Below are 25788 nucleotides of genomic sequence, written 5' to 3' on the forward strand. Positions count from 1 at the left end.
AGGAGAGCAGATAGCAAGGGAAGAGCGAGAAGACCCCAGGATCGAGTAGGTGAAAGAAAGAACCCCTCCTCCTGCCCAGAGCACCAGCACAGCCAGTTGGCCAGAGGGCCCATGGATTGCAGTGGGCTCAGAATACACAGCTCTTGACCCCCATGCAGTGGTGGCAGGTAGAAGCTGCGGCCAGATACTTTCAGAATGAGGAAAAATAAGCCCATGTCCTCAAGCAGTATGCAAAAATATATTAAATATCCAGACCAGAAGGAAAATGACAAGCACCCAGAAACCAATCCTGAAGGCATAGAAATTTATAACCTAAACGACAGAGAATTCAAAATAGCTATCATAAAAAAGCTCAACGAATTACAAGAAAATAGACAATTCAATGAAATCGGGAACTTCTTCACAAAAGAGATTGAAACGATAAAGAAAAACCAATCAGAAATGTTGGAGATGAAAAACACAATGGAGGAGATAAAGAAAAATCTGGACACTTTAAAGAACAGAGCTGACAATATGGAGGAAAGAATTAGCAATATTGAGGATAGGAATGCAGAAATGTTCCAAATGGAGGAGGAGAGAGAACTAAGACTAAAAAGAAATGAAGAAATTTTCCAAGAAATATATGACTCAATTAGGAAATGCAACATAAGGATTATAGGTATTCCAGAAGGAGAAGAGAAGGAGAAAGGAGCAGCGAGCTTTTTCAAAGAAATAATAGCTGAGAACTTCCCAAACCTGGGGAAGGAGCTGGAAATACAAGTGAATCAAGTCAGTAGATCTCCTGGGCCGGCCCTGTGGCTTGGTGGTTAAGTGCGCGCGCTGCAATGCTGGTGGCCCGGGTTCGGATCCCGGGTGCGCATCGAGGCACCACTTCTCCCTCCATCCTGAGGCCGAGTCCCACATACAGCAACTAGAAGGATGTGCAGCTATGACATACGACTATCTACTGGGGCTTTGGGGGGAAAAAATAAAATAAATAAAATCTTTAAAAAAAAAAAAAAATAGATCTCCTAAATATATCAACATGAAAGGACTCTCTCCAAGGCATATAGTAGTAAAGCTAGCAAAAGTAAATGATAAAGAAAAACATTATGGGCAGCAAGACAAAAATAAATTAATTTACAAAGGAATTCCTATCAGGCTCTCAGCCCATTTCTTGGCAGAAACTTTACAAGCTAGGAGAAAGTGGAATGATATATTCAAAATTCTGAAAGACAAAAACTTTCAGCCAAGAATAATCTATCCAGTGAAAATATCCTTCAGATATGACAGAGAAGTAACAACTATCCCAGATAAACAAAAGCTAAGGGAGTTCATTGCCACAAGACCTCCACTACAACACATGCTCAAGAAGGCCCCATGCCTGAAGAAAGGGGATACAAAGCTTTGAGCAAGTAGAAAAATAGGTAGACAAAATCAGAAAAATTGCAGCTGTCTATCAGAATAGGTTAGCAAACACTTAATTATAACATCAAAGATTAAGAGAAGGAAAACACCAAAAATAAATATAACCTCATCACTTTAAACACAAACTCACAACACAAGATAGTATAAGTTGTGACAATAATAACTTAGAAGGGGAAGAGGAATGGGATGGAATCGACTTAGTCTAAGGAAATAAGAGGCCATCAGAAAATGGACTATCTCATCTATGAGATTTTTTATACAAACCTCATGGTAACCACTAAACAAATAATCAGAACAGAGACACATACGATAAACAAAGAGAAAACTAAGAAAACCATCATACAGAACTACCAAACTGAATTGGTAGTCTAAAGACACAGGATGAGAAACAAAAGAAATGCAAAAGAACTGGAAAATGAGTGATAAAATAGCAACATTAAGCCCTCATATAACAATAATCACTCTAAATGTAAATGGCTTGAATTCTCCAAGCCATCCCGACACAGAGTGGCGGGATGGATTAAAAAACAAGATCCAACAATATGCTGCCTCCAGGAAACACATTTCTGCTCTAAAGACAAACACAGGCTCAGAGTGAAAGGATGGAAGACAATACTCCAAGCTAATGGCAAACAAAAGAGAGCAGGTGTTGCCATACTTATATCAGACAAAGTAGACTTCAAGATAAAACAGGTAATGAGAGACAAAGAGGGGCAATATATAATGATAAAAGGGAGACGTATCCAAGAAGATGTATCACTTATAAATATATATGTACCCAACACAGGAGCACCAAAGTATATAAAGCAACTATTAACAAACCTAAAAGGAGATATTAACAACAACACAATAATAGTAGGGGATCTTAACACCCCACTTACATCAATGGATAGATCATACAGACAGAAAGTCAATAAGGAAATAGTGGACTTAAACAAGAAACTAGACAAGATGGACTTAATAGATATAGAGGGAGCACTCCATCCAAACACAGCAGATTACACATTCTTCTTAAGCACGCATGGAACATTCTCAAGGATAGGCTATATGTTGGGAAACAAGGCAAGCCTTGATAAACTTAAGAAGATTTAAATCATAACAAGCATCTTTTCCAACCATAATGCTATGAAACTATAAATCACCTACAAGAAAAAAACTGGGAAAGTGACAAAGATGTGGAGACTAAACAACATGCTACTGAACAACCAATGGATCACTGAAGAAATTAAAGGAGAAATCAAAAATATCTGGAGACAAATGAAAATAAAAATACACCGTCCCAACTCATATGGGATGCAGCAAAAGCAGTCCTGAGAGGGAAACTCATAGCAATACAGGCCCACCTTAACAAACAGGAAAAAGCCCAAATAAGCAACCTTAAACTACACCTAGCAGAATTAGAAAAAGAAGAACAAATAAAGCCCAAAGTCAGCAGAAGGAGGGAAATAATAAAAGTTAGAGCAGAAATAAATGAAATAGAAACCCAAAAAACAATAGAAAGGATCAATGGAAGAAAGAGCTGGTTCTTTGAGAAGATAAACAAAATTGACAAACCCTTAGCCAGACTCACTAAGAATAAAAGAGAGAAGGCTCAAATAAATAAAATTAGAAATGAAAGAGGAGAAATTACAACAGATACTGCAGAAATACAAAAGATTATAAGAGAATACTATGAAAAACTATATGCCAACAAATTGGACAGTCTATAAAAAATGGATAAATTCTTAGACTCATACAACTTCCCAAGACTGAATCAAGAAGACATAGAGAATCTGAATAGACCAATCACAAGTAAAGAGATTGAAACAGTAATCAAAAATCTCCCCAAAAATAAAAGTCCAGGACCAGATGGCTTCTCTGGAGAATTTTACCAAATATTCAAAGAAGATTTAATACCTATTCTTCTCAAACTATTCCAAAAAATAGAGGAACATGGAACACTTCCTAACACATTCTACCAGGCCAACATCACCTTGATATCAAAGCCAGACAAGGACAATACAAAGAAGGAAAATTACAGGCCAACATCATTGACGAACACAGATGCAAAAATACTCAACAAAATATTGGCAAACCAAATACAGCAATAAGTTAAAAAGATCATACACCATGATCAAGTGGGATTCATGCCAGGGACACGGGGATGGTTCAACATCCACAAATCAATCAGTGTGATAGACACATTAACAAAATGAGGAATAAAAACCACATGATCATCTCAATAGGCGCGGAGAAAGCATTTGACAAGATCCAATATCCAATTATGATAAAAGCTCTCAATAAAATGGGTATAGAAGGAAAGTACCTCAACATAATAATGGCCATATTCGACAAACCCACAGCCAACATCATACTCAACGGGGAAAAAGTGAAACCCATCCCTCTGAGAACAGGAACAGGACAAGGGTGCCCACTCTTGCCACTCATATTCAACATGGTACTGGAGGTTTTTGCCAGAGCAATTAGTCAAGAAAAAGGAATAAAAGGATTCCAAATAGGCAATGAAGAAGTGAAACTCTCACTGTTTCCAGACGACATGATTTTATATATAGAAAACCCTAAAGAATCCATCAGAAAACTATCAGAAATAATCAACAACTACAGCAAGTTGCAGGGTACAAAATCAACTTACAAAAATCAGTTGTATTTCTATACTCTACCGACAAACTTAACAGAAAGAGAACTCCACAATACAATCCCATTTACAATCACAACAAAAAGAATAAAATATCTAGGAATAAATTTAACCAAGGAGGTGAAAGATGTATACAATGAAAACTATAAGACATTACTGAAAGAAATCAATGATGACATAAAGAAATGGAAAGATATCCCATGCACATGGATTGGAAGAATAAACATAGTTAAAATGTCCATACTACCTAAAGTAATCTACAGATTCAATGCAATCTCAATCAGAATCCCAAGACATTCTTGATGGAAATAGAGCAAAGAATCCTAAAATTTATATGGGGCAAGAAATGACCCCAAATAGCTAAGGCAATCCTGAGAAAAAAGAATGAAGCTGGAGGCATCACAATCCCTGACTTAAAAATATACTACAAAGCTAGAGTAATCAAAGCAGCATGGTACTGGTACAAAAACAGACACACAGATCAATGGGACAGAACTGAAAGCCCAGAAACAAAACCACACATCTACGGGCAGCTAATCTTCGACAATGCAGCTAAGAACATACAATGGAGACAGGAAAGTCTCTTCAATAAATGGTGCTGGGAAAACTGGACAGCCACATGCAAAAGAATTAAAGTAGACCATTGTCTTTCACCATACACAAAAATTAACTCAAAGTGGATTAAAGACTTGAAGGTAAGACCTGAAACTGTAAAACTCCAGAAGAAAACATAGGCAGTACACTCTTTGACATCAGTCATAGAGGGATCTTTTCAAATTCCATGTCTACTCGGACAAGGGAAACAAAAGAAAAAATAAACAAGTGGGACTTCAACGGACTAAATAGCTTCTGCAAGGCAAATGAAACCGGATCAAAATGAAAAAACAACCCAACAGCTGGGAGAAAATATTTGCAAATCATATATCCAACAAGGGGTTAATCTCCATACTATATAAAGAACCCATACAACTGAACAACAAAAAAACAAACAACCCAATCAAAAAATGGGCAGAGGATATGAACAGACATTTTTCCAAAGAAGATATACAGATGGCCAATAGGCACATGAAAAGATGTTCAACATCACTAATCATCAGGGAAATGCAAATCAAAACTACACTAAGATATCACCTTACACCCCTTAGAATGGCTATAAACACCAAGACAAAAAATAACAAATGTTGGAGAGGTTGTGGAGAAAAGGGAAGCCTCATTCACAGCTGGTGGGAATGCAAACTGGTGCAGCATCTATGGAAAACGATATGGAGATTCCTCAAAGAATTAAAAACAGAGGTCCCCTATGATCCAGCTATCCCACTACTGGGAATCTATCCAACGAACCTGAAATCAACAATCCAAAGAGGCTTATGCACCCCTATGTTCACTGCAGCATTATTCACTATAGCCAAGAAGTGGAAGCAACCTAAGTGTCCCTCGACTGACGACTGGATCAAGAAGATGTGGTACATATATACAATGGAATACTACTCAGCCATAAAAAAGACAAAATCGTCCCATTTGCAACAACATGGAGGGACCTGGAGGGTATTATGTTAAGCGAAATAAGCCAGACAGAGAAAGACAAACATCGCATGATTTCACTCATATGTGGAAGATAAACTAACACACGAACAGAGATCACAGTTTGGTGGCTACCAAGGGGAAAGGGGTTGGGGGGTGGCTCAATGGGGTGAAGGGACACATTTATATGGTGACTGACAAACACTAATGTACAACTAAAATTTCACAATGTTATAAACTATTTTGATATCAATAAAAAACAAAAATAGGCAAATATTACTTTAATTATGGTATCTAAAAAAAGAAAAATAATTTTGGAGATATACTCTTTAGAATATCGTTAATGGAAGTTGGTCAAGAAATTATGAAAGCTCTAAAAAATTATAGATGTTCCCTTTTTTGTGTGTGTGTGAGGAAGATCAGCCCTGAGTTAACATCCAATGCCAATCCTCCTCTTTTTTGCTGAGGAAGAATGGCCCTGGGCTAACATCCATGCCCATCTTCCTCTACTTTATATGGGACGCTGCCACAGCATGGCTTGACAAGCAGTGTGTCAGGTCGCGCCCAGGATCTGAACCTGCGAACCTGGGCCGCCGAAGCGGAGCGCGCGCACTTAACCGCTGTGCCACCAGGCCAGCCCCTAGATGTTCCATTTTTAAATTTTTATAATGAGATTTGGAATCGGTGTTATTTAAATTTTGTTTTTTATTGATAAATCTATTAATATAATAATAGTTAACACTTTTTAAGCACTTATTATATGCCAGACACTACTTTAACTGCTTTCTGTATTAACTCATTTAACAATTTAAGCAGTAGGCACAATTATTTTCACCATTTACAAATGAGGAAACTAAGACACAGATTAAATAACTTGTTCATGGTTACACACTTAATAAATTGTAGATATCTGAATCCAGGCAGTCTGGCTCCAAAATCCATGCTCTTAACCACTATGCTATATATATATATATACACACACACATACGTACATACATACTTTGTATGGCAAACTGCATATTCTATAGTAAACTTATTTTGATATGTTCAAACATTTGAAAAACTGGACTGAATGAAACAGTGTATAGGGGCCGGCCCTGTGGCTTAGTGCTTAAGTGCCCACGCTCCACTACTGGCGGCCCGGGTTCGGATCTCGGGCGCGCACCGACGCACCGCTTCTCTGGCCGTGCTGAGGCCACATCCCACATACAGCAACTAGAAGGATGTGCAACTATGACATACAACTATCTACTGGGGCTTTGGGGGCGGCGGGGGGAAAGGAGGAGGATTGGCAATAGATGTTAGCTCAGAGCCGATCTTCCTCAGCAAAAAGAGGAAGATTAGCACGGATGTTAGCTCAGGGCTGATCTTCCTCACAAAAAAAAAAAAGAAACGAAATGTACAGTTATGATTAGACTTTGAAAGTGTGCTGTATCCTGCCATTAAACACACTGCAGTCTAAACTAACAGATGAAGAGAAACCAAGTATTTACAACTATTTATAAAAATAAAAATTTAAAGCATATTAGATAAAATGTCTAATGGAAACTAGAAAATAATATAGATGCACTTTATACATAGAATATGTATACAGTTTCAAAATCAGACCCTTTTATACAGAAAAGCTCCTTGAATTTATAGGAATGAACCTTATCTAAGGCCAGCTACCTTACCTAATATTAAATGTTTTACATATAACATTTATATATTATTATATTATATTATATAAATTATATTATACATTATATCATTATATAATATATTTATTGTATTATAAATTATATCATTATATATTATGTATAATATCATTATATATATAAATGTTATATATGTTGGTTTTACCATTTGCCGCCTTGCTTCTTCAAAAGCGCGCTTCTCTTCTTCTAACCGTTGTCTTGCTTCCTCTTCAGCTTGCTTCCTCCGGTTTTCCTGTCTTTGTCTTTCTAATTCTTCAAAAGTTAGTTTCAATTTTCCAGGAGAAAGTGATTCTTTTTTAGCCTCACTTTCCAGTTCATCATCCTAAGAAAACATTATGAAAACCTGTCTGTTAATCATAAAGGGAAATGCTGCTAACCAACTTTGCTTCGATTTGCTCCTTAAAAGAAAAAAAAAAAATTACCATGACCAATGAAAGACATTTTGCTTCCTTAAGAGATCGTCGTTGTTCTTCATATCTTATTCTTTTATCCTCTTCATACCTGACCCTTTCTTTTTCTTCTCGTTCTTTTTCTAGATCCTCAAAATTCTTTATTCTTCCAGATGTTTTGTGTGATTTACTAGGTACCACTGTTACCAGTAGTGAATCATCTCCTTCCTAATTTATAAAACAGATAATTAGCATATTTCTTCCTAATCAAAATTTAGGTTTCACAGGATTTTACCTTCATCATTGGTGAATTTCATTACATTGCCATCAATGTTATGAAGAACAAAAATTTATATTTTTTTACAGATTTCTATTAAATAACTTTTTCTGAATTCACTGTACATTATGAGTTAATCTTATTGAAATCCATTGCTGACGAGGTTCAAGGAGCATCTTCTTTCCTAGAAGATGGTGTTAGTACAGCTGTTCGGACAAAACTGCATTACATTATCTGAATTTAGCTATCCGTGCACTAATCCCACAAAACGTGATGTGCATGTGAGTGTACTCTAAATCAATTTGATGGTGGATGGATTCAGTTTTGATTTTTCTCTCCATGCAAGTTTTTAAATACTTAATACGATTAATATTTAGTGAGGGGAAAAAAACAGTATTTCCAAGTGATTTATAAAACATATTATAGACAAAACTCTTTGGCATTTGAGCCTATTAAAATATTCGTAAATTGGTTGTTTTTATTTTTAATTAGTTCTATTACATAATCCATTGTTGCCTCTGAATGTTTTTCAAAAATAAAGAGAAGTTATAATATGTAACACATGTCCCTAATATAAAATTGCTTCCAATTTATGTGGCTGTAATTTTAGGCACACCATCAAATTGATTGATTTTTAACTTTCTCTGTTAGTTAAAAAGAGAAAACTAAAATTTTTGTGGTTGTTGAACATTCCTTCATGGTAACAGATACTGCACTCTCTAATAGTGTGCAATAACTGAAACGAAGCATCAGGAACTCTGAGGAAAGAAGACAAATGATGAAAAGAAAACTGCCCTTTTAAAACGTTAGCTTTCAACAATCTCAACTATTAGTAACAGTTCAAGAACTATATAGTCTTGGCAGAGTATCTGAAACTGAGATTTGTGTCTCTAACCATGAAAGCTAAAACATACTTTTCTTTAAAAACACTAAGCTATAGTGTTTGAAAGAGCAAAAGTATGATCTTGCTTTGCAAAATATTTTCATCCTTTTTGTTGTTGCTATATTTATAATAAAAAGAATAAAAACTTTTCTCATTTTTTTAATTAAAAGATTATTTGTGAATCAGATAATTTTAGGTGAATGTTTCATTAAAGGAAATGTCCATTTACCTCTGGTGCTGATTCAGTTCCCGTATTGTTTATGTCCTCAATCTATTGAATGAGAATTTAATATCATTACATTACATCGGATTTCTGCTTTTTGCTTTTAAACATACAACTGAAAAGTAATTTAGTTGTGACTTATGGTAAATTTTCAAATTTATAATTTTTGAAATATTTTTATATTGCTCCAAATTAGCCAATTATGTCCTTTTAAATGGAGATTAAACCTTATAATAGTTTTTGCATTTTGATATAAACATCAATATCTGGGGAACAATATATTAAGAAAAAATTAAAATAAAGCCTACCTTTGTAATTCTGGAATTTGAATAATGGACCAAACTCTTATGACCTGGCTGTAAGCTTACAAAAGCAGCAATTATTAATTAAATTAGTAATTTAAACTGAGATACAGAAACATTTCATCATTCTCTGTCTCTGCCCCAGCAAAAGGAAAACCTGTCATTAGTAATCAAATAATCGTCACGACTATATTTTACAATATAAACACATGGCAAAAATATAACTGACACAATAATAAAGTGTAGGCTTTCACATGGCTAGTTTAGAAGGGAAGATAATTCTGGTAGTCATAATTGTTTACTCTATATTTTGACCAGCTCTAGGTAGGAAAGGCCCTCATTCGGAAGGAGGGAACTTTTGGCCATTACTCATAAGAAATATCATTATGTTACCTTGAGGGGCAGGCTAATTAATGTACGTAACAAACTGAGAAATGAGAGAAGATAGGTGATTTAAACAATGCGACGTTTGAGATCTCAGGAAGAGGAAACATAAGCAATAGGAGAATGGGAAAAGTTAGAAAGTAAAAATTCAGATTGTTTATTGTTTTAATTTGATTTTTTGTGTGTGTGTGTGAGGAAGATCAGCCCTGAGCTAACATCCATGCTAATCCTCCTCTTTTTGCTGAGGAAGACCGGCTCTGAGTTAACATCTATTGCCAATCCTCCTCCTTTTTTTTTTTTTCCCCCTAAAGCCCCAGTAGGTAGTTGTATGTCATAGTTGCACATCCTTCTAGTTGCTGTATGTGGGACGCGGCCTCAGCATGGCGGGAGAAGCGGTGCGTCGGTGTGCGCCCGGGATCCGAACCCGAGCCGCCAGCAGCGGAGCGCGCGCACTTAACCGCTAAGCCACGGGGTCGGCCCAGGGCCGGCCCTTTAATTTGATTTTTAACACCAATGAAAGAGTCTGGAAGTAGTTTGTTCCTCACACAGTCCAAGGAAATTCCATTGTACCTTGGCTTATACTAGGAACTAGGCTGGCTAAGTCCCTGTTCTCTCATCATCCCACTTTTCTATATTCTATGTCAAGGAAGAAATAATATATTTTATTAAGATACCAAATTTCTTGAAAAATAAATTATTCTGAACAAATCATTTATTAAAAATAATCTACTTAAAATTTTAATAGTTTATTTTTAGTAGTTTTGTTCAGAATAATTTGCTTTGTTACAGAATTATTACACTGATTTGCTGTGTAAATGGTGAAGGTTTTATTGAATGATGTATTATACTAAGAAAAATTTTAGTGGATCTATAATAAAATAATTACAAAATTATTTCCCTTCAAAAGAATGCTAACAATTCCTCTACAAATCACATTAATGTCTCAGTAAAAGGTTCTAGGAGATAGGGTGAGAGGCCAGACATTGAGCATATAGGGAAGAGAAATTGTAAATTTCTTTCTTTTTTTTTTTTTTTGTGAGGAAGATCAGCCCTGTGCTAACATCTGCCAATGCTCCTCTTTTTTTGCTGAGGAAGACTGGCCCTGGGCTAACATCCATGCCCATCTTCCTCCACTTTATATGGGACGCACCACAGCATGGCTTGATTAGCGGTGCCTCGGTGCCCGCCCGCTGCTGGGATCCAAACTGGTGAACCCCGGGCCACCGCAGCGGAGCACGGGCACCTAACCGCTTGCACCACGGGGCCGGCCCCGAGAAATTCTAAATTTCTTAACCCCAAATTTCTTTTTCTTGCTGGTACAACTTTCTCAGATTTTTATTAGCTTATGGTAAGATAATAAACTATATTTGGAGGGGGTTTTTCTTTGTTTGGTTTTGTGTGTGTGTGTATGCTTTCTTCTTTGCTCATTTTAAACTATTACCGAAACAACAAAAAGATAGAATTTTTTTTCCATTGGATTTCAACAAACAAGGAAAAAGATGAATTTGTCTAAGTGGCCATGGTGTCAGTATATTCACAGAGAACTGAGATATTCAGTTATAGTGTCGGCTTTCAGAAGCTACCATTGAAGAGCTGCTTCCCAACTATTACTTTTGATTTATGGAAAGAAAACTTCTCAAATCAACTTCCTTTTCTTCCTTTTCTTGTCAATATCCCCGCCCCCCACCAATATCTTCTCTTTTCTAAATTGAAAGATGTTAACCTTACCCATCAGAGTATCCTCAAAGATAACCAGATTATACCAAATTAAGATTTTCCCCCAAATTTTATTGGTCTTTGGTTTTAACATCCAGTATATAAAGTATACCCATTTTTAATTCATCATAAGATCCTAGAATCTCAGAACTGGTAATTATCTTGGAGGTCACTCAGCTACCCTCCTGAATCAGGAATCCCTTCTACAGCATTCTTGAATATGGAATTGTACAAGTGGATTTTTCAAACAAACATTAAGAATCTTCTTGACTACCTATGTCATACTTTACTTCTTATATTCAAAGACAGATTAAATTTTATTAGATTTGAGCAGAAAATGTAGTTAATTGAATTAAATTAATTTTAAAATTAAATTTTCTATATTTGCAAGATGAAACTACTATTAATAGTTTATTTTGCAATACCTACATATTCTCAAATAATTTAATAGGCCAAAAATTTCATTAACCAGGATTATATGGCACCCTGCCATGTAGTATCTAGGGTTATGAACGAAGTGGTGTTTTTTCATGATTATATTTTGTTTCCACGTCTCTCTGAGTATCCTATGTCTTCATCATATTCAAACTCACCTCTTCAACACACACAGTTTTTCTTTGAGAAACCACTACCTACATATTCAGTTCCCAGGGTTGTAATGGGTCTTAAAGTCTACTGAATAATCAGTGCTTTTTGAAAAAGAACACAAGACTTAAAAGAAGGAGATTAATCCCATGTGCATACCCATTATCTGCTGCCAAACACCACATATTTTAATTATGTATTTTGTTATAACTGTATTACCTTATTGTATAATTTATAATTTATATTATTAATATAATTACATAGAGTGATATATTTTATATTTATAACACTCATTTATTATAATTGTATTCCCTTGTGAAATTTCATTGCAAAATGAATACTGATCTTTGATGACTGAAGGTGGCAGAGGTAAAATATATACTATCCTTTCCTCAGATAAAGAGGTACAAAGTAATACAATACAGGAAATTCCAATTCTTTTCTAGAATTCATCTGGCATATGTCTCATTTGCCACCATACAGGTGCCTATTTGTGCCTTGGAAGTGGTTATTTGCAAAGTCTGGATAAATAAATTTCTTTGACATGCAAGTACGGCATACGCTTTGCCTTCTTTGTCACTTTTCTTTTTAGAAAGGTAGTAGAAACTGAAAGGAGCATGGCAAATAGATTTAAGGTTCTTAAAGAATAGGCAAAAAACAAGCCAAGAACAATCTCACAATTAAAGTGTTTTTTAAAGAAACAATATACTGTGAAGACTATGTTAAGACATTTGTTAAAGTACCGATGAGAGAAGGAGAAACTAAAATGGTTTCATGACGTTTTATCTATATGTACTATCATTTAGGTGAAACATTAAGTATTTATAGCCCAATTACTTTGTACCAAGTACTGTTCTAAGTGCGTTGTATTTATTAACTCATATAATCTTATTAATAACTCTGAGAGAGAAATACCATTATTATTCATTAAGCTCAATACATTGATCATTTTTGTGTGTGTGAGGAAGATCAGCCCTGAGCTAACATCTGTTGCCAATCCTCCTCTTTTTGCTGAGGAAGACTGGCCCTGGGCTAACATCTGGGCCCACCTTCCTCCACTTTATTTGGGACGCCGCCACAGCATGGCTTGATTAGCGGTGCGTCAGTGTACACCTGGGATCTGAACCCCGGGCCGCCAGAGCAGAGCGTGCACACTTAACCACTACGCCACTGGGCCAGCCCCTGATCATCTTTTTTTGATCTTACAATGTAGACCAGATTGAAGCACATAAACAATATAACTGTCTTCTGTCATGTTTTCAACTTTATGTCTATAGACCATTTATAATGTAAACAAGTATCAATATATTAAAGACATTTTTGTGAATTGATCAGTTCTTTACTTAATAAAATGTAATCATGACTATTAGAACTTCAAGTTTCTATGTCATTATTATCACTAATCATTTTGAGAGATTAACTTTTTCTGGAAATTAGATCAGATTCTTGAGTATTTTAAAAATACTTACCAGCCTCTTAGTTTTCATGCTCTGAGCTAAAATATATGGGAATTCTAAGTTCATTAAGAGACTATATAAAATTATATTAATAATATTCTCCCCTTCTAATATGTCCTCTGTGGCTATGAGCATCAGTAACGGCTATATGAAGGAAATGACTATTACACATTTCTCCCCTCTCCTACTACTGTCCCCAACTTAAAAGAAGTTAACAAGCTAGCTAATAATACCATTATTAAATAAAATGATTTAATTTATTTCAAATTCTTGAATAGGAAGATATCCTAATTATACCTTAGTGTTCGATGATAAAGTATTTACTGCTTGGTATTAAAAGATCAGCATTTTTTTAAATGCTTGTGTTTATGTCTATGTGTGAAATTGCCATACATCTTTATAAAATCCTCTAACATGTCAGGAGAAATAAGGAAAGTGGACAGTGTAAGGAACGTGCACAGAATGACAAGATGGAATATAAGACAAGGCATCTCAGTATTCAACCTTAAAATAGGCACATTCTGCCCTTATCCCTCTAGGCGTTTGATGTTAAATATTTGTGCTTAAAATCTTGTTTTCAAGTTAGTTGCTATTTAATAGGTTTGTGTTATATTAAAATATTTTAATTAGGCAACATACTGATTAGTTTTACTCTGTACAATTAGTTTCTGAAGCAAATACCAACTTAATATTTTGTGTGTACCTGCTCAGCCCTTTTTGCTAATTCACGTTGTATCTTCCTCTTTTCTAACATATCCTGCTCAATTCTGCGTTTTCGTTCCTCCTCCGTTCTCTTCCTTTGTTCCTCTTGTCTTTGTTTCTCCATTTCAGCAAATTTACCTTTAACGGTTCCTAAGAATATATGAAACATGTCTGATATTTTGCTAGGTTTCCTTTTTTGCAATTTCATTTACAATTTACCCCTCAAGTTTCTTACCTGTTAGCTTTGGGACATAGGCCTTTTCTACTTTAGAAGATACCTCTTCATCATCAGAAGCAAGCATTTCTTTAATCTAGATGGTTAAATGAATTAATATGAACATGTCCAAAATTTAGACTAAATCATATTATATGCAGAGTTTTAAATTAGTTTATAAACACAGAAAATTATTTTAATTATAGTTAATATGATATGTGATTAATGTGAATAATAAAATGTAAATTAAAAAGATGAAAATGAATATTTGCACAAGAATAAAATAAAATAAAATAACCTCCTGCTTTCTCCTGTTCCATTCTCTCTCTCTAATATATTGTTCTTTTCTTCTTTGCTTTTCTTCTCTAGATCTCCTTTGATTTCTTTCTTCCCTGGCTTTCTGCATGGCTTCAAACTTATCCTTTACATCACCCTTGCCAAGTTTTGGCACATAGGTTTTTTGGATAGGTTTAGATGAAGAAAGCAGAATCTTCGTTAGAAGAAAATAAAGAGAAGAAAGTTAAAAAAAAAAATAAGATAAGAGGAAATTAGGTAAAGATAGATCAGAATAAGCAATATAAGAAATACTTATTGAAACAGAAAATAGAAATGAATTTGAAACCTTTGTACCATCAGAATCTGATTAGATACTTTCTAAAGTCTAAGTGTGAAAAATGAAATTACAGAAAATATGAGAGTAAAAATTTTATTAATATATAGTAAAGAAGTCCCATTTTGTGGATGCATTTTACTGAAGCTGAAGGCTAGTAAAATATAAAAATTGAATACTGCATTCTAACTTAAAACAACCTATATTTTATTATCCTACTCCATTACTAAAGATTCAGATTTTACATCACTTGCTTAAAAGACACCAAGACTAATTTCAATAAATTAGATGAAAACAAAGCAAATTAGTTGAAAACAAAGCAAAAGTTTAGGTTTCAAAGTTTAAAGCCTAATTCGCATATTAACATTCTTGCTTGTTTCCATATCTAATATGAGCAAAACTGAAGGCCAGTCCTTTACTTCTCATTTGTGGCTGAAGTGCACCAGGGTCTTTGTGCACAAGCACAGATTTATGTTGTTACTACTTCTATACTGCCCATCTAGAACTTCTTTAAACCAACATTAAAAATGCGTAAGAAGGCTGTAGCATTCCAAGTAGAATGAGTTCTAAGAGGAAAATTCCCAAATGGCAAAAGAGCTTCCCAAAGAAGGAGGAATCTGGTAAAAGACTAGAGTAAAGATTTTCCTCCACTCTTAAACCAGAAAAGCAAATTATTTTCATCTTTTTGAAAATTAAGCTGATCTCTAAAAGAAGTTTCAATAAATAAAACTTCAGTCTCTCAGAACACCAAATTCTTTCCCCTAGTAATAATGGAACGTTTTAAATTAATCTGTGGCATACCCAGCCTTTATCTTAGTATCTTCTTATGGTGTCATTGTGCATTTAAGGTTTTGTAAAGTTTATAATTTTGGAGTGTCAGCAACTGAGCTCCTCTTACTACAACTCTCAGTAACTACAGCCAAGAACCAGAAAAAGGCCAAGAGAAGTTATATTGCAGCTGCTGGAAGAAGTAGCTAAGAAGGATCCTCACCTGAGAGTGAATTAGCACTTTCTCCTAAAAGTAGACGTCAAATCTGTTTTTCTGGGTTTTTTTTCTAAGGAGGAACAGCTCTCAGCTAACATCCATGCCAATCCTCCTCCTTTTGCTGAGGAAGACTGGCCCTGGACTAACGTCCTTGCCCATCTTCCTCTACTTTATATGGGACGCTGCCACAGCATGGCTTGATAAGTGGTGCGTAGGTCTGCGCCCGGGATCCGAACCTACGAACCCCAGGCCACCGAAGCAAAGCACACAAACTTAAACATTATGCCACCAGACCAGCCCCAAATCTGTTTTTTAATACTAAAAAAAAAATAACTTCTAAGACTTATCAGGATATTAAACTTCTATTCAAGATGCTAGCCATCACATCCATTTCACTATCATTCACAAATTTAATACTCATGTTTCCTAGATTAGAATCCAATGAAATGAAATGAAAATACTGGGCTCAAGACTAGCCTGTGAATTTTATCTCTTTTTTTTTTTTTGGTGAGGAAAATTGGCCCTGAGCTAACATCCATTGCCAATCTTCCTCTTTTTGCTGAGGAAGATTAGCCCTGAGCTAACATCTGTGCCACTCTTCCTCTATTTTCTATGTGGGACGTCACCACAGCATGGCCTGATGAGCAGTGTGTAGGTCTGCGCCTGGGATCCGAACCTGCGAATCCTGGGCTGCCAAAGCAGAGTGCGTGAACTTAAAGACTACACCACCAGGCCAGCCCCGAATTTTATCTCTTCTTATGTTTTACATCTTGACACTGTGTTATCATGAACTTCTGAATATGACCTTTCCACCAAACCAGTGCTCTTTCACCAGTTCTACAGTCAATCCCAAGTTTCCTACCTTTTTTTTTAACTTTTGAGACTTACCTCAGCTTTTTGGGAAATATCATTCATGTTTGCTCTATGTGGTCTTGGGGTGATTATGAAGCTCTGTATATTTTTGCACCTGAAAAAATATATTAGTCTTGAATAAGAATTTTTAATGACTTAATTTTTTAATATGCTATGTATTCTTTTTTTTTTTTTTTGAGGAAGATTAGCCCTGAGCTAACATCTGTTGCCAATCCTCCTCTTTTTGCTGAGGAAGATTGGCCCTGGGCTAACACCCATGCCCATCTTCTTCTACTTTATATGGGACGCTGCCACAGCATGGCTTGACAAGCGGTGTGTCGGTGCACGCGCGGGATCTGAACCTGCAAACCCTGGGCCACCGAAGCGGAGTGCGTGCACTTAACTACTGCGCTGCCAGGCCAGCCCCTTCCTCTACTTTTTTTATATGTGAGACGTCTGCCACAGCATGGCTTGATAAGCAGTGCATAGGTCCACACCTGGGATCTGAACCTGTGAACCCCAGGCAGCTGAAGTTGAGGGCACAAACTTAACCACTATGCCAGTGGGCCAGCCCCCGTGCTACATATCCTTGTAAACAGAAACAGCATGTTAATTGCCCCTCAAAAAATACTGACATAATCCAGGCAAGTAATAAATTGTGATAACTGTTAGCTCCTTTTTCCAGATACAGGGTATAGAAGGTACAAGGCTCATGGTGGTAAAAGATCCCTGTAAGTTTATGGCCCAGAATAGTTTGGTGAACATATCAAGTGCACTTGCAAAGAATGTGTATTCTGCAGTTATCGAGTGTATTATTCTACAAATATCAACGAGGTCAAGGTGGCTTATCCTGTTATTTAGATCTCCTATGTCTTTACTTAATTTGGGGGGGGAGGTCCTAGTTCTTCTATCAGTCTTCAACTATGTGGAATTATCTATTTCTTCTTTTAATTTTGTCATTTTTGTTTCACGTAATTTCAAGCTCTTTTAAGTGCATATACATAATGATTGTAATATCTTCTTTTTGAATTGACCCTTTCATCAGTATGAAATTTCCCTCGTCTTACTTCATTGTCTTAAACTCATCTGATATTAAAATAGCCACACCAACTTTCTTTAGTTTGCATGGTATATAATTTCTAGCCATTTATTTTCAACGTCTCTATGTCTTTATATGTAAAGTACATCTCTTGGACAGAGCATATAATTGGTGCTGGCTTTTTAAACAATCAGTTCTGATAATATCTGTCTTTTAATTTCAGGGGGTAACAATTTAATGTAATTATTTATATGAATGGACTTATGCCTACCATTTTTACTATTTGTTGCCTGTTTGCCCCCTCTTTTTTTGTTCCTCTATTACTCTTTTCTTTCCTACTTCTGGATTAATTGAATAATTTTTAGAATTTTAATTTATCTATGGCTTTAAAAAATTTGAACAACTTTACTAAGGTATAATTGACGTACGATAAACTACACCTTTAAAAAGTGTACAATTTGATAAGTTCTGACATATGTATGTACTCATGACACCATTACCACAATCAAGATAATGAATATATACATTACCCCCAACAGTTTTCTCAGACGCTTTACCTCCCTCCTCTTCTTGCCTCTCCCACCCCGATCCCCTGGCAGATATGCTTTCTGTCACTGTAGATTAGTTTAAATTTTCTCTATATGGAATCATATAGTATGTACTCTATTGTCTGGCCTCTTTCACCCAGCATCATTATTTTGAGATTCATCCATGTTGTTGCATATATCAATGGTTGATCCCTTTTTATTACTGAATATTATTCCATTGTATGAATATACCACAATTGGTTAACCATTCATCTATTGATGGACATTTGTGTTGTTTCCAGTTACTGACTATTACAAATAAAGCTGCTATGAATACTCATGTACAAGTCTTTGTGTGGACATATTCTTTTTTATTTCTGTGGGGTAAATAAAGTATAATGGGTCTTATAGTAGATGTATGTTTAACTTTTTTTCTTTTTACGAGAAAGATTCGCCCTGAGCTAACATCTGCTGCCCATCTTCCTCTCTCTTTTTTTTTTCCCTCCCAAAAGCCCCAGTACGCAGTTGTATATTCTAGTTGTAGTCCTTCTAGTTCTTCTTTTTTTTATTTTTATTTATTTATTTATTTTCCCCCCAAAGCCCCAGTAGATAGTTGTATGTCACAGCTGCACATCCTTCTAGTTGCTGTATGTGGGACCCGGCCTCAGCATGGCGGGAGAAGCGGTGCGTCGGTGCGCGCCCGGGATCCGAACCCGGGCCGCCAGCAGCGGAGCGCGCGCACTTAACCGCTAAGCCACGGGGCCGGCCCTTCTAGTTCTTCTATGTGAGCTGCCGCCACAGCATGGCAACTGACAGATGAGTGGTGTGTTCCACGCCCAGGAACCAAACCCCGGCCGCCAAAGCAGAGCGTGTCAAACTTTAACCACTAGGCTATCAGGGCTGGCTCTGTATGTTTAACTTTTTAAGAAACTGCCAAACTGTTTTCTATTTTGTTGTTGTTGTTGAGGAAGATTGCCCCTGAGCTAACATCTGTGCCAATCTTCCTCTATTTTGTATATGGGACGCCACCACAGCATGGCTTGATGAGCAGTGTGTAGGTCTGTGCCTGGGATCCGAATCCACAAACCCCAAGCCACTGAAGCAGAGTGCATGAACTTAACCACTATGCCACCGGGCCAGCCCCATAGCAAACTGTTTTCTAAGTGGTTGTACCATTTTATCTTCCCACCAATAGTGTATGAGAGATACACTTCCTCCATATACTCACCAACACTTGGTATGGTCTTCTTCGTTTTAGACATTCTAAAGGTGTGTAGCGACGTCACATTATGGTTTTAATTGACATTTCCATAATAACTAATGATATTAAACATCTCACATTTCTTTTCTTTTTTTTAATAATTTTATTTATTTATTTATTTTTTCCCCCAAAGCCCCAGTAGATAGTTGTATGTCATAGTTGCACATCCTTCTAGTTGCTGTATGTGGGACGTGGCCTCAGCATGGCCGGAGAAGAGGTGTGTCGGTGCGCACCCGGGATCCGAACCCGGGCCGCCAGCAGCAGAGCGCGCACACTTAACCGCTAAGCCACGGGGCCAGCCCTCACGTTTCTTTTCTATCTGTAAATATTCTTTGGTGGAAGTATCTGAAAATCTTTTGCTCATTTTATTACTGGGTTATTTATTTTCCCATTATTAAGTTTTGAGAATACTTTATATATTCTGGATACAAGACCTATATCAGATGTATGATTTACAAAGATTTTCTCCCAGTCTTTGACTTGTCTTTTCATTTTCTTAGCAGTGTCTTTTTTTTTTTTTTGATGAGCAAGATTAGCCCTGAGCTAACATCTGTTGCCAATCCTCCTCTTTTTGTTGAGGAAGATTGGCCCTGGGCTAACATCCGTGCTTCCTAGGTAGGATTAGATGAGATAACACATGTGAAAAACTCTAGAATAATACCTAACATTAGTAGGTGTCAATAATTTTGATCAGTTTCATTACTCATGGTCTCCATCACTATAATTTACTCTCTTCAGTAAAAAATTACATTTCCCTGCCAGTGAGCATATATTAACATACTATTTGTGTAACTTAAAAGAGTAATGCCAAAGAGTATGAGGAAAATTTGAGCAATCTCACATACAATGTCACATGGGATTACAGGGATTGATAATTTTAGCTGAATTAATTAGCCAGAGAGAACTTCAAGAAGCCTTTTTTTCCTGGTGAAATGAAAGAAAATTGTATGGTTTGGTGACAGTGAATTAGCCTGTCAAGAGTAGTCCTGGAGAATAAATGAATTAGCTAGCCCTCTTCATCTAATTTTTTAAAAATATTCAAGTTATATCTTGACTTATTTATAGATTCAGAATAAAATAATATTGATTTTTTGAATTTGGTATGAGTAAAACCACTTAAAATAGTTTTTTAAATGTTGTTTCAGTATTCTGAGGTCTCATTTTGCAAGTTTGTGAAAATTTGAATAGTACTAACCTTAACTTTTTTGGTTAAAATATAAGCAAGTGATCCTCTGTTGACAGTTTTCTCCGTTCTGCATTTTGAGGATAAAAAGGTTGTAGCAAAATAAGTTTATTAGCTTTTTGTTTTATGGAGTTGTTTCTTTGTTTTTTTGTTTTTTGTGAGGACGCTACACTGAGCTAACATCCATTGCCAATCCTCCTCTTTTTGCTGAGGAAGACTGGCCCTGGGCTAACATTCATGCCCATCTTCCTCTACTTTACATGGGACGCCACCAGAGCATGGCTTGACAAGTGGTGCGTCGGTCTGCACCCGGGATCCAAACTGGCAAACCCTGGGCCGCTGAAGCAGAGCACACAAACTTAACCACTCCACCACCAGGCCAGCCCCTGGAATTGTTTTTTAAGGTGTAGATTAAAAACCAATAGGACTCATATCTCTTAAATAGTTTTATGTTGGAGAAAAAGAAAATCAAAATCAAGCAGATAAATATTTATAGGATTCTTTTATAGATAATTTTTAAAAAGTGTGACTCTGCCTGGTAGAAACAACAGTGTATTTCAATTGCTAACTCAATTGTCTTTCTGTGCTAAACCAAAGTTAAAGGTATGAATTTGACTACGTTTGGTTTATTAACTTGGCAGGAAAGAACTCTGTTCCACAGTCATTAATTGTATTGTCTTATCTAAATCCACTGTCTCACTAATACATCCTTTGATCACAATGTGAATAAAATTAATGATGATAATAATCCCAGCTAACACTTATTGAGCCTTTACTGTGTCCCAGGTAATGTGCCAGGTGGTTGACAAGCATTATTTCATTTACTCCCCACAATAACCCTTTAAGGTAAATACTATTATCAAACCCTCTCTCAAAAAAATTTCCAAGCCCAGTAATTTAAAATTTCTTAAAATATTAATAGGAGAATAATGTCTTAGAGGTTATCTAATAGGATTTGAAGTCTTCTAGAAATTGTTACAGATGGGAAAACTGAAACTTAAAACTGAGGCAAGTATTACTTGCCCAAGACCACATAACTAATGAGTGGTGGATAGAGGATAAAAACAGGCAGTCTGACTCCAGAGTCTGCATTCTTACCCGTCGTATTATGCTGATGCCAAGAAAACGGTACAACGGGTGTGTGTGGGAGAGGGGAATACCAACCAGCTCATAAGGTTTTACCTACTAGTGTAATCAACAGAACCTTTAATCCAATTATTTCAGAACCACAATTCTGAGCAGTAGAAATATGCTGGAAGCCAAAAAGGCATGATTGCTAGTAGTCTCTACGTTTAGTGAATTTGTAATCTTTAGCTGGCAACTGGCAGGAGAACACAGTGCTGGGTAGCTGAGAAACAGATATTTTGACTATGTGAGCAGCACAGAGTTTTTATTTAAGTAAGTTTATTTCCTTTTAAATTGATGACATGCTAGAAGTTATTCTTAGAATTACTTGGAGTTAAGCAGAACACACAGGTTAATAAATGATTCTCAGGTACTGAATGAAATGCAGCTATCTCAGCTGGTTGTGGTTTAGAATTCATTTAGTGAACTGATTCATGTGTGATAAAATCAGGGACTGTTTTAGTCTCTGATTTTTACTTTTTTATTTATTTATTTTACTTTTATTTTTTTATTTTTTTGGTGAGGAAGATTAGCCCTGAGCTAACATCTGTTGCCAATTCTCCTCTTTTTGCTAAGAAACATTGGCCCTGGGCTAACATCCGTGCCCATCTTCCGCTACTTTATATGTGGGACGCCTGCCACAGCATGGGTTGATAAGTGGCGCATATGTCTGCAAGGGCCCAGGATCCGAACCTGTGAGCCCCGGGCCGCCGAAGCAGAGAACGTGAACTTAACCACTATGCCACCGGGCTGGCCCCAGTCTCTGATTTTTAACGTGCCCAAGTCAGCGACATGCAAGTAGCACTCCTATTGTTGGAATTAACAATAGTGAAGAATCAAGCAACAATATTCACATGTATGTCATTCTCTTGATTAAGGAACATACTGATATATATCATCATTCTGCTAAATTGCCAAGAGTACAGAAGGCTTCTGAATTTCTTATCTAACAGAACATTACTTACCAGTGTACTCCTCAAGTAACCCAATTCACTTTTTTTTGGCATGTGTGTGTGTGAGGAAGATCAGCCCTGAGCTGATATCCGTGCTAATCCTCCTCTTTTTGCTGAGGAAGACCGGCTCTGAGCTAACATCTATTGCCAATCCTCCTCCTTTTTTTATCCCCAAAGCCCCAGTAGATAGTTGTATGTCACAGTTGCACATCCTTCTAGTTGCTGTATGTGGGCTGCGGCCTCAGCATGGCCGGAGAAGCGGTGCGTTGGTGCGCGCCCAGGATCTGAACCCAGGCCACCAGTAGCGGAGCTTGCACACTTAATCACTAAGCCACGGGGCCGGCCCCCATGTATTTTTAAATTTGATAAAAGATTAATACAAATATAATCTGAAATCTTCCAAAATATTCTACTAAAACTTTTGTTGCTTAAAGACCTTTGTAGCAAAATATTCAGAATTACAAATATATCCTAATGATAATTTCTCAGTTAGTTGTTGATTTTTCAAACACATTAAGAAGACAGTGATGGTGGAAGACGCACTGGAATTAAAGCCAGAAAACTTGGACTAGAGTTTCTGTTTAGGTCGTTTATTAGATGTATGGTCTTAGACAAACCAGTTAACTTCTGTGAACTTCAGTTTTACATGTAAAATAAGCATAATAATGCTTTTGTCATTATCTTGCCAAATAAAACAGACAGTTCCCTCCTTCTGAACTTCACACTGCTACACCTGACACTCTTGGTCAGGCCTTCATTTTTTTTTTTTCTTTTGGTGAGGGAGATTGTCCCTGAGCTAACATCTGTGCCAATCTTCCTCTATTTTGTATGTCGGATGTTGCCACAGCATGGCTTGATGAGTGGTGTGTAGGTCCGCACCCGGAATCCAAATCCGCGAACCCTGGGCTGCTGAAGCCGAGCATGCGAACTTAACCACTATACCACCGGGCTGGCCCCACTCCTTCATTCTTCAAATCCTCCTCGCTCGGCTCCATGACACCATTCTCTCCGTTCTTTCATGTCTCTGACCATTCCTTCTCTGTCCCCTCTGAGGGCTTCTTTGCCTCTCTCCATTTGTTAGCTGTTTGTCCCCACATTTCAGTCTTTGCCCTTTTCTTCTCACGTTACACTTTTTCTTCAGTGATTGAATACACTTTGGTAGTTTAAATTACATCTTTAGCCTCATCTCTCTCCACACCACCCTCCCACTCCATCACCCATGCTGACATACTGGCACACCGCAAGCCTTTGCACAGCTGGCTCCCTCAGCTTAATGTTCTACCCATTCCCTCATTCTCTTAGCTAACTTCTACTCATCCTTTGGTTCTTAGATAAATTCTCTCTTTTCTCCAGGAAACCTGGAGAGACTGGGTTAAGTGCTTCGCCTGTGTGTTGCCATAGCATCCCCATGTTTACCCCAATTGTAGCATTTACCACAGTGTATGGTAATGAACCACTTTCTTGACCACCTCCTCTGTCAGAATGTGAACTCTTTGAGAGTAGAGACTGTATTCTATACACTATTGTATCCATAGCACTTAGCAGGTGCCTGGCATATAGAAGACATAATTGTATCAATAGCACTTAGCAGGTGCCTGGCATATAGAAGACATACATAATAACTGTTTACGGAATAAGTAAATCCTGCCAACTTCAAGGCAAAGCACTTTATAAACAGTTAAAGATTATCTGGATATAATGTATGACTATCATTATGATTATCATTATGCAGGAATATGATATAAATAGAATATACCATTACATACATAAATATTTATTAAGCATCTACTGTGTGCCAGGCACTCTGCTAGGCACTGAGAAATACAGCACTGAATAGACACTCTCCCTATTCTCATGTCGTTAACAGTATGTTAACCAAAACTCTCAACAAAAGCCTTGGAATAGGATTTTTAGTGGTCCAATCTGCTTTGCTATCTGCAGACACAGGTACGATTCTAACGTCAACCAAAAGGCAGCCTGCACCATACCCTAAGCTTCCAGTTAGACGCCTAAGATCAATGACTTCCATTCTCAGTGCACATTTTGCACTTCTCTTACTTCCACCCAGACTTTCATCTGTACAGCTGGTTAACTTTTTGCTCCTTTCCCAGATTACAGAGGATTAGTTCCTCTGAGGTGCCTAGCTCATTGCTTGTTAAATAATAAATTACAGTTTAAAATAAACCCCAAAAGCCATCATGGAAAGATTTTTAATATCCATGTAGTAATCATCAAAACTATGAAGTCTAAAAGATCCCATTCCTTTGACTCAACTTTTATTCCCTTAATAAACTCTTTATACTATATTTTAAACTCTGCTGTTGGACATTTACAGATGATTTTTAAATTAATCTTTTGGAAACATATTCTCAAATTCCAAATATCATTCAGTCTTTGACTCGTTTTATCATCTCCTCCCACTTTCAGGCTTTTTACATATATTATTAGTCAACATTTCACCTACTAGTCTATAAACTCATGCGGAATTTGCTGTTTTTTTATTTTTATTGAATTTTTTTTTAACATTTTATTTATTTATTTATTTATTTATTTTCCCCCAAAGCCCCAGTAGATAGTTGTACGTCATAGTTGCACAGCCTTCTAGTTGCTGTATGTGGGACGCGGCCTCAGGATGGCCAGAGAAGCGGTGCGTCGGTGCACGCCTGGAATCCGAACCCCGGGCCGCCAGCAGTGGAGCACACGCACTTAACCGCTAAGCCACGGGGCCGGCCCTATTAATGTTTTAATAGTTTATAACATTGTGAAATTTTGGGTTGTACATTTTTGTTTGCCCATCACCATATATATGTCTCCCTTCACCCCTTGTGCCCACCCCCCACCCCCATTGCCCCTGGTAACCA

At 36.8% G+C, this 25788-nt stretch overlaps 1 protein-coding gene across 2 annotated transcripts in view; it reads right to left on the reverse strand.

Annotated features, from left to right (window-relative positions):
• The window catches only part of NEXN (nexilin F-actin binding protein), a 55784-nt gene that overhangs the window by 15248 nt on the left and 14748 nt on the right, over positions 1 to 25788 (reverse strand). For both annotated transcript variants that reach the window (XM_014788304.2, XM_087448595.1), the window contains exons 3-8: positions 16876 to 16954; positions 14414 to 14489; positions 14180 to 14328; positions 9039 to 9080; positions 7683 to 7877; positions 7406 to 7582 (exon numbers count right to left, since the gene is read on the reverse strand). In XM_014788304.2, the coding sequence (XP_014643790.1) occupies positions 7406 to 7582; positions 7683 to 7877; positions 9039 to 9080; positions 14180 to 14328; positions 14414 to 14489; positions 16876 to 16902 (666 nt within the window). In that variant the 5' untranslated portion in view covers positions 16903 to 16954. The remainder of the gene's footprint in view (positions 1 to 7405; positions 7583 to 7682; positions 7878 to 9038; positions 9081 to 14179; positions 14329 to 14413; positions 14490 to 16875; positions 16955 to 25788) is intronic.

Source organism: Ceratotherium simum, chromosome 2 (assembly GCF_057802395.1).
Source record: "Ceratotherium simum simum isolate JZ-2026a chromosome 2, ASM5780239v1, whole genome shotgun sequence".
NCBI lineage: Eukaryota > Metazoa > Chordata > Mammalia > Perissodactyla > Rhinocerotidae > Ceratotherium > Ceratotherium simum.